This window comes from Helobdella robusta (assembly GCF_000326865.2).
Source record: "Helobdella robusta unplaced genomic scaffold HELROscaffold_106, whole genome shotgun sequence".
NCBI classification, from domain to species: domain Eukaryota; kingdom Metazoa; phylum Annelida; class Clitellata; order Rhynchobdellida; family Glossiphoniidae; genus Helobdella; species Helobdella robusta.
In genome coordinates this window covers 300,936-311,693 of record NW_008703599.1, presented here as the reverse complement: position 1 = coordinate 311,693, position 10,758 = coordinate 300,936, and the positions used below count along the sequence as shown (strand labels likewise).

The window sequence follows — 10,758 nt, the reverse complement described above, 5'->3', positions numbered from 1 at the left end:
CATGGATAACCCATGGTATTATCAAAATGTCTAATAAACAAAACAAGTTGTTTAAACTCTATCGGCTTAATCCTACGGTCCATAACTATTTGAAATATAAACATTTCAGAAATAATTTCACTTCATATAAAAGGAAGACTGAAAATAATTTTTTCAAACAACAATTTTCTGCAGCTAAATCAGACGCTAGACAAAAATGGGTACTGATAAATAAAATTTTAAACAAGAACACTTCTTCTTTATTTATCAATAGTCTCAATATTAACAATGTAACGATTGAAGATACTGGAGAGATATGTAATGCTCTGAACACTCATTTCACTAATATAGTAAAATCAAACAGTCATACCATCTCAACACAATTTTCATCTAAATTTCTAAAATCAAATAATCAGTCTATGTTTTTAAAGTTAACTAATGAATCAGAGGTTTTAAAAATAGCTACAATTTAAAAAATAGTAAAAGCACCTCAACAGACACACTAAGTAATTTTCTAATTAAACAAATCATCAACGAAGTTTTAGTCCCTTTCACCCATATTTGCAATCTCTCTTTCTCGCAAGGCATCTTCCCTGAATGTTTTAAAAAATCTAAGATAATTTCCATTTTCAAAAAGAGTAGTAGAGAAGACATTAATAATTATAGGCCCATTTCACTACTCTCTCCACTTTCCAAAATTTTAGAAAAACTAATGTTTTGTAGACTATCTTCTTTTCTGAATGCTAATAATATTATTAGCGACTACCAATTTGGTTTCAGACCTAATTTTTCAACTGAATTAGCTGTGTTGCATCTAGCCCACAGTGTTGAATAAATTAAATGAAGGTATTTTGACGGTTGGCGTTTTTATAGGTTTGTCAAAAGCGTTTGATATGATTGACCATGACATCCTTCTTGCCAAACTGTATTCCTATGGTGTTAGAGGTCTAATACATTTGTGGTTTTGCTCATATCTTAAGAATAGGAAACAATTTGTTAATATTGGTGATCACTGTTCAAAGACTCTTAATATCAGTTTTGGAGTTCCTCAAGGTTCCATTCTAGGACCTCTTCTCTTTACACTATTTATTTAACGATTTGTGTCATGCCTCTGAAATAGCCAAATTTTTTTTTATGCGTATGACACCACTATTCTTTTCCACACCAAGAATCCTGCAAATGATTTGTCTATAATAAATGGTGAACTTGAAAAAATAGTTAACTAGTTTACCTTAAATAAGCTTAAAATCAACTATTCCAAATGCAGTTATTTAATATTTGATCCGAGAATTTTAACAAATTCTTTGCCTGACTTGAATATTAATATTAACACTAGCAATATTGCCCGATCTGATTCAATTAGGTTTCTTGGAGTCTTAGTTAAAGATAATCTTTTCTGGGACAACCATATTAATTTTATTTCTGACAAATTTAACAAATTAATAGGTATACTACACAAGATCAAACATAAACTAAATAGAAATATACTTTTGGAACTGTATAACACTGTTGCGATTGCGTTTGATGATGATGAACACCAAACCAGAAGAGCAGTGAGCAGGAGAAGAAAAGAATAGTATTCGTTTGGATAGACTGGACAGGTGTTTCGTCCCTACCGGGGACTCATCAGCAGCCCGAATACCTATCAGAATAGTTATCGCAGTTTCTTATAAAGTTCGCACAAATCACCTCCTTAGTTCGTGGTGTTTTATTTTTTATTAGTCTTTTTTAGTCGCTAGGATTTTCAATCCGACAACACACTCATTTATCCTCATCTCGTTTATTGTAACTTACTTTGGGGTAATTGTTCTGCTGTGCACTTGAATCAGGTCAAACGGTGTCAAAACCGTTTCATTCGATTGTTACTAAATCTCCATCCGTTTTGCTCTGTTTCAAAATATAACCCTGTTTTGAAAATTTTAAATATAAACAACATCCATGTATACTTTGTCTAAATTTTCATGTTTAAATACTTACATGAATTAATTCCACCTTCTTATAAAGATTTTTTTACTCTAATAAATACCATTCATAGTAAGCCTCTAAGACACAATCCAACTTTATATTCAAATCCAGCCCGAATAAAATTAATAAATACAAGTTTGAAACTAATAGGACCAAAGGTCTGGGACACGGTGATTCCACTTGAGATTAAAGCTCTCAGTCACTTGCATTTGTTTAAATCTAAAATTAAACGCTACCTGATTCAAAAAAATACTATTTTCTTGAATTAGGAAGTGTTTGTTATTATCGACTATATAAAACTAGTTGTTTATTTCTATGTACCCTATGTGTTATGTGCATGCATGTGTGTGAGTATGTGTGAATAATTGAATGCGTGTATTGTATGAATGGATCTATGTATAATTTCTTTTGACTTTAGTATTCTATCTGATATTATTTGAATTTACTGGATTTAAATAATGTTATTAATTATATGTACTTATTGAATTTTTATTATCTTTATTGGTTATCCGTGTTTAATAGTTAGGTTTTGATTATTTTACATTAAATATTATTAACAATAATAGAAACAATCGTAATAACTAAAGAATATACTCCCCATGTATCTTTTATTTCGAACTAATTTAATTATTGATTTTTGTTGAACTACTTTAATCTTTAATTTATGTTGATCAATTTTAATTTCATTTGGATAGGGTGACTTTCATACAAGCATTTTTAGTTTACCCCTCTTTTTTGAGAAAAAAAAATTATTAATATATGCAAACCAGCAAACCTTTAGAAAAAAAAAGATATGTGGTGACATGACATAGCTAAAGAGTTACGTCATCTTCGTCCTACATAGAGAATTTCGCATTTTAATAACTATTAATTCATTTACATACATATATAAAGCATATAGAAACTAAAGCATTTAATTATAATGCTTCATTTGTCGTGTGCACTATATCGCATATTATAACTGGTACTATTATTATTTTATTATTTTTATTATCACCTTACAATTTTTTCTTTTATTAGTGTTGTCATTATTTTATAAATTTTATTGTCATTTATAAAATTATTTAAAAAAATACTCAGAATTTGTAAACATTAGCCCGCAACAGAAAGCAAATATAACAGTTTAAATAAACAAAAGAATAATAAAATTTTAAATTTTAAAACTGTTCCACAATTAATTATTGTTCATCTATTATTTATAGTGTGTGTGTGTGTGTGTGTGGTGTGTGTGGGGTGTGTGTGTGTGTATGTGTGTGTACGTTTGAAAGTTAAGCTGTATAGAAGGCTACAAGCTGATGAATTAAGTTGTATTTTTAGACGTATGAACCGTAAATATACAAGACTTCAAACATACACACGCACGCACGCCACACACACAGAACATGATATATATATATATATATATATATATATATATATATATATATATATATATATATATATATATATAATATATACATATAGTAATAATTTTATATATTGTATAAATATATACAATTAACAACATTGTATGAATTATTTAAATCCAGCTGTTGAAGTTATCAGGACTTCATATCAGAACGAACAACTCGCTAGATGCCAATAACATTTTCATTCACCAGGTAAAACAATTTACTTTTTTAAAAGAGTGTTTTTGTTTTTAAATCTGTTCACACAAAAATCAAAGTTTAAACCAAAGTTCTGAAAAAATTACAAAAAGTATTTGAAACATCAAGTCATACAGAAAATATGCTTTGATTAACAAAAAAGTTATACTTTAACAATATTTTTTTATTTGCATAAAAATAGAAGGTTAATCCAGCCAACTTTTGATCGAACTGTCGATTATTCGGGTTACCGGTTAGTGGGACCATGAGTTCACCGAGCAAGAACAAACTCTGTGCCCAAATCATTGGGAACGCAATCAAATCCTATTCTTAAAGTTAAACTTAGTTTGCTTAGTCGACCAATTATTAATACTTTTCATTTAAACTAAAAACAAATCTGATAAAAGTGTTGGAAACGATTTAAATATTTATTGGAAAAAATTATTAGTGCAAAATATTCTAATTTGAAATGGAAAAAATATTCTACTGTGAAAATAGTAAAAATATATGTTTTTTAAAAGTTTCAAAGTTTTTAAAGTAGCGTTCAATGAATTTTCAGTTGCAAAATTCAATTAACTCCTGATGTAGCTTCACAAAGGGCACATTTCAAATGGAAGCATTCGAGATCATTCCATTGATAGGTGTTTGTAGCGAAGGCAATACAAGATTCCAATTTTGGATACATAGATGAGCCGTCCGGTTGGAATGATTGCCAGTTCGTTTCATTGCCCAAACTCAATGACACATTTACAAAGGGCTTCAAGTAAAAAGATGTTTGAACATCAAATGGGTTTTCCCTTTGTCCACCGAACCAAATTTTACGAGCGTAGTAATCGTCGTTATAACATTGGATGTTATAGGAATCTGCAAATAATAGTAGCTACAACCAGATTTTTTCATTTATAAAGTTAAGAACAGATAAATAAATACCGATCACTGAATTCAAGAAAAAATCCACTGCGTTGATCTTTTTAAGGGTGTTGATAACAGCAGGAAACGTATTTGGTGGTGACAGACGATTGCACCAGCTCCTTGCCTGCTCCCAATTCCAAGATCCAACCTCCAATTTATAGCAGGTTTTTGATGAAGGAATGTAAGCAAATGAAAGAGGACATAACTCTGAAAAATGTTTCAATCAACGTGAAATAAAATCGAATAAATGAATTGAACGACCTGCTCTGATGAACAATGAGCATCCTTCAACAGATTGCTTAATCCAAATACTCCACTTTACAAACAGATCACATTTTCTTGTTTCGTAGAACTGGAAAGCCAAACAATCTTTTAATTTGTTACAAGCAAGACTGCACGTTGCCAAAGACACCTTCTCATAACTCTCACTTGGGGCGTCACCGAAACACTTGAATGGCAGGCTATCATCTTTTCTGTATAAACTTTCTATGAAAATATTGCAGCTTATTTTGCTGACCATGTAAACCACTACCAAAGATAATATCAAGGGAAGGTTTTTAAAGAGAATCATTTTTACATTTAAAAATATATCTGAAGAAGTTGTATATTTTATAGCAAATACAACGTACAATTCTTACGCTTATTACTATCGACCATTTGGTATTAATCATTCTCATTTTTTGGATAATGGATAGGCAACTAATGAAACTCATGAAAGGGCAGTCAATGTTGCACATCACGATTCCACTATATTAAAAACTCATAAGGCTTCTGTCGATATAATGATGATGTTTTTAGTAACGTTCAGTCGAACAGCGCTTTTGCAAGTTTGAACAAGACTTTTTTTTATAATGTAAAACATTCAATATTATAACGAATATACACTAAATTTATTACCATATTTTTTGACTTTTCTTCAAGTAATTAGAACAAATATGAGAGGTGCGGAAAACAAACTAAAAATATATAATAAATATGTATATCATTTGTTAAAATATTGTGTGTTTAGTGTATATATATATATATATATTTATATATATATATATATATATATATATATATATATATATATATATATATGTTGGTAATAGACCATAATTTTTACAATATTCTATAAATTCTACCGAATGTTTGGCGTTAATATGTTTGTAGTTCGTTTTTTCGATTTTTCTCACTAAAGTTTTCTCAATAAACTTATTTTTCGAATTCATGCTGCAAATAAGGCCATATTTCGATTCCGAATGAATCATCGTCAGTGCTCCTTGTTGTATATATAGGGAAATATTGACTTTGTCAAGATTAACTTTGACGTTGTAAAAATTAACTTTGGTGTTGTAAAATTGAACTTTGATGCGAATTAGGTGTCAGGTTTCTTAATTGGCTGGTCATCTTCTTTGGTCTCCTTTTCTTAGCATCATATTCTTCTTTGTCACTATTTACGATGCTAGTTTTTATTACTTCTTTGTTTTCGTTGTTGGTTAAGCGCCGGGTTGGAAGTGAGGTTGTCATTTTTTGTTGTATATTTATTTTTGGTTTATCGATGTCGATTAGGACTGCTTCTGCAATTTTAAGATGCGTGTAGTTGCTGTTCTGGTATATTACTTTGGTGTTGCTGTCGAGGATTTCACGGCTAATTGTGATTGAGTGTGTTGAGTCCAAATGAGATTTGATAGCACCACTCTGTTTATGCATCGTAAGCCTTCTAGTCAGTGAGGTAGTAGTAATCCCGATATATGAGTCATGTTGACGTGCACAGCCGTCAAAGGGACAATTAAATTCATATATTACGTGGTTACGCTTTAACTCAGAGTTATCTCTAGGACTGCAGTTGTTTTTCAGTATTAGGTGAGACGTCTTTTTATTGTTGTAATAAATTCGGAGTTTAACTTTACTATTTGGGTTGGTTGGTGTGACATTTTTATTGATGATATGCTTAAGAATAGCTTCATCTATTTTTGACATGTGGTTTCTGTAATACAAGATGATGTCGTTATCTTGATTTTTGGTGCTAGGAAGGTTATTGATGTGTAGTAATTTGTTTTTAACAATCTTTTCAATAGAGTAAGTCTCTTTAATTCAGCGTCGCGATTTTCAATATCGGAAGAGTGTGTGAATGCCGGTTCACAAATGATTTTATTGTGCTGTCTTTAAATTGTTCAGTGCATTCACTTTGTCCATTCAAACAAATTCCTGTATTCGTTTCTTTGACATAGACCGCGGTTTTGAATCGTTCTTCGCCACGGGTGACCAACACATCGAGGAAAGGTAAACGTTGTTCCTTTTCACTTTCAATGGTAAATCTAAGTTTTGATTTGTTTAAGGTACCAAGTAGTTGGGTGATTTGTTCAGGATCGTTATAGAAGACAAAGATATCATCCACGTATCTGGCGTAGATATTTGAGAAAAACAAAAAACTTTAGTGAGAAAAATCGAAAAAAGGAACTACAAACATATTAACGCCAAACATTCGGTAAAATTTATAGAATATTATAATCTCTATAGTTTCAAATTGGAAATCCGCCAGCAAACTTCCAGTGTATTGCAGAGTTACTGAACTTAAGATGCAAAAGCAATGCAATCTTCTGTAATAATTTCAGTACTACAGCTCAAGCATTTTTCTATGACGGGCATTGCATTATTAAAAAATCTACTATAACATAATTTCATTTCCATACAAAAAACTTGGTGGTCTAGACAAAAATGGTTTATAAAAATTTGGTAAGATAATAGTTGGAATAGTAATAGAGTGTTTAGATTTATTAAAACAAATTAATTCAAACTTAGAAGAATTAAGTTTAAGACAAATAGAGTCAGACCAAGCAATAATTGAAGAAAGACATAGAGATAAATTATGAAGAACACTATTGAGATTAGATGGAGGAAAAGAAGTATAAATGTAAGAATCATCAGCATATAGTTGACTAGAGAAAGAAAAGTTATTAATAATACGAGGTAGTTCAATTCCTCGGAACCGTCTTGCCGTTCCTGGTCGCAAATTGGAAAAAAAGTATAAATGTTTTACCTACCTCGGATCTAGAAGAGCTGGATGAAAAAGGTCACCAGTCTAATTTTAGCCACATTTGGATAGTTTCTAACCACCCGTGCATATTGCCTAGATCCACCGCTGAGGATTATGATTTTAAATGTATAGAATTTTACGATTTAACTGATTTCAAAACAAGCAATTTCGGCAAAAATTATGCGTACCTTTTAGCAGCAATTAAAAAATTTCCAAACTAGTTAAATGCTGCTGCCAGAGACCAAACTTAAATTGTTTTTCAATGATTGGGATTTTTTTATTACAAATTAAAGATTATTTCAGAACAATTTGTTTAAAAATTACCATATTATAATTTAACTTATACAAGTTTACATTTCAACCAATTTAATATGCACATCAGGAAAAAATTAATTTATCTGCGAAAAATGTAATGAAAAAACAATACCTAAGAATCTTTAAATTTAACAACATTTTTAGCCTGTTCATGTTCAATTTGAATTATAAAAATTTAAAAAAAGGATTGTTGTCCTTTATAATTAAAAAAACATTTATTTACTAACATTAGAAAATTTAATAAGAAATAGCTGAAACTTTTACATAAACTCTGGCGTAGCTTCACAGAGTACACATTTGAGATAATCACACGCCTGGTCATTCCACGTGTAGAGTCCAGACCAAAATGATATGCATGATTCTAGATTCCAGGATACCCAAAAGCATTGGGTTGGTCTGGATACCAAAATGTTTTATTGCCCAAACTCAGTGAAACATTTGGAAATGGTTTCCATACAAATGGTGTCGATATATTTAGAGGATCAACTTTCTGTCCACTTAGCCATATTTTTCTAGAGTAAAAATCAGTGTCGTAACAACCATTGTTGTTGGAATCAAAAATGACAAAATTAATTATCTTAAAAATATCAATACTTGACAATTTTAACAACCTTGTATTGAGTTTAAATAAAATATTATATCATCGTTCTTTTTCGTTGTATTGATAACAACAGGAAACGTATTTGGTGGTGACAATTGGTTGCACCAGCTCCTTGCCTGCTCCCAATTCCATGATCCAACCTCCAATTTGTAGCAGGATTTTGATGAAAAAAAGTAAACAAACGAAGGAGGACATAATTCTGAAAAATATTTTTATTAAATTTGTTTGAAATACCTAAATGTAAATATGTTTGTAAATATTTTTATCTGAAACCTGCTCTGATGTACAATGAGCATCCAAGAGATTGCTTGATCCAGGTACTCCACGTTTCAAACAGATCACACCTACTTGACTCGTAGTACTGGAAAGCCAGGCAACCATTGTAGCGGTCACAAGCAAGACTGCACTGTGGCAGGGATATGTTTGCAAATGTTTTGTTTGATGCATCAGCAAAACAAGTGAAGGGCAATTTAACATCCCTCCTGTACAAACTTCCAACAACAAAATCCCAGCGCATTCTTCGAATTATATAAACTGCCATCGTAAGGCAATATACTTGAAAGATTGTTGAAATAAACATAATAGTTATATAATATAGTTAGTAATAATAGTTTTAATAGTTAGTAATAAACATATTTCTTTAAAATTCATTCAATATAATGTTAATTTTTTTTAATTCTGAAAAGTAAAATGTTAGAAAGACTGTCTAACGCATGTTTATTGTCTCCGAAAGTCAAAGGAGAAAAAATTGATATCGTTTAAACATCTACATATGTGCAATGTTTATTCAATACATTAGATGCATTCTATCTAACATGTATCTAATAAGTTGCTGGCAACTTATTAGATACATGTGTCTAATAATCCGCTGGCAACGCATTTAAAATCGTCACAGGGCTCTGACATTCAGAATAAAAATTATTTAATTAGCAATGTGAAGTGATGCTTGAGAAAATGCTTGCATACGCCCTACTGTATACATACACGGATATTCATTTATAATTGTATATTTATTTTTTTAAATTGCTTGTATTTTTTCACCCAATTATTTACTTGTTTATCGATTTATTTATTTTTTGTCTGTTTTTGTGTATTATTTTATAGTTGTAATTTCAAATGAGCGTGTGTTTGTGTTTTTGTGTGTGACTGACTGACTGACTGACTGACTGATTGACTGACTGACTGACTGACTGACTGACTGACTGACTGACTGACTGACTGACTGACTGACTGACTGACTGACTGACTGACTGACTGACTGACTGACTGACTGACTGACTGACTGACTGACTGACTGACTGACTGACTGACTGACTGACTGACTGACTGACTGACTGACTGACTGGCTGGTTGGCTGGCTGGCTGGCTGACTGGATAGCTGGCTGGCTGACTCAATTTATTTAATTTATTCATTCATTAATTTATTTTATTAATTCATTTATTTATTCACTGTTCACTTACTCACCAACTCACTCATTCATCCACCCACTCACTCACTCACTCACTCACTCACTCACTCACTCACTCACTCACTCACTCACTCACTCACTCACTCACTCACTCACTCACTCACTCACTCACTCACTCACCCACTCACTCACTCACCCACTCATTCACTAACTCACTCATTCATTCATTCATTCATTCATTCATCTGTAAATTAATTAATTAATTAACTCTTCCTCAATGTTTTCTGTTAATTAAATTGCAAATTATTTAAAAAATTCTATAGCTAAATATTTACGACATCGGTTAAGTCGTCACGGATCTGAACAAACATTAATAATTTTTAACTTTCTCCTTTCACAAATTTTATGATAATGATCATATCCTGTCTAATTTCTACTGTCTTACTGTTGTTGCTGTTGTTATTATCTTCATTATAATTATTAAAATTATTTCTATTGTTATTGTGGTAATTGTGAATAAAGCGAATTTCAGGTAAAAGAAAATTAATGAAAGTAAAAAAAGAACAGTCTTAAAAAAGTTGAAAATAAATTTTAAAAATGCTTTGAGTTTGAAAAGTTTCACAAAATTTGTAATCTTGGTAAATAAAACTCACAGAGAAGTGAAAAAGTAGAAAAACCTTGTTAGATCTAAAAATTGGTAAATTTATAATAAAAATAATTGGTTTTTGTTTTTGGAAAAACAGATTCAGCAATATTTGTATTAAAAATATTTAAAATAATTATATGCCAGAAACTTTGTTAACCTGGTAATTTTTACATAATTTTATTCTACATATGTGAACATAATTATAATCATTATCTTCGTTGTCACCTTCAAAATTTTCTTACACACAACAAATATCTAAATTGCTTATTGAAATCAATACAGACAATAAATGTATTGAATGTATTTTACTATAATGACATCAAAAT

At 30.6% G+C, this 10,758-nt stretch overlaps 2 protein-coding genes across 2 annotated transcripts; both read right to left on the bottom strand.

Moving 5' to 3' along the window:
* Positions 1 to 4,098: 4,098 nt before the first annotated feature.
* On the bottom strand, positions 4,099 to 5,013 carry HELRODRAFT_183408 (hypothetical protein; the record flags this gene model as incomplete). The annotated part of the gene is made up of 3 exons (XM_009012440.1): positions 4,099 to 4,394; positions 4,461 to 4,649; positions 4,704 to 5,013. 3 exons carry the CDS (start codon positions 5,011 to 5,013, stop codon positions 4,099 to 4,101), a joined length of 795 nt encoding a protein of 264 aa, XP_009010688.1.
* Positions 5,014 to 8,137: 3,124 nt separating this feature from the next.
* Positions 8,138 to 8,918, bottom strand: HELRODRAFT_183407 (hypothetical protein; the record flags this gene model as incomplete). Its single annotated transcript, XM_009012439.1, has 3 exons — positions 8,138 to 8,387; positions 8,483 to 8,576; positions 8,651 to 8,918. The coding sequence occupies 3 exons, from the start codon at positions 8,916 to 8,918 to the stop codon at positions 8,138 to 8,140; spliced, it is 612 nt and encodes a 203-aa protein (XP_009010687.1).
* Positions 8,919 to 10,758: the final 1,840 nt, after the last annotated feature.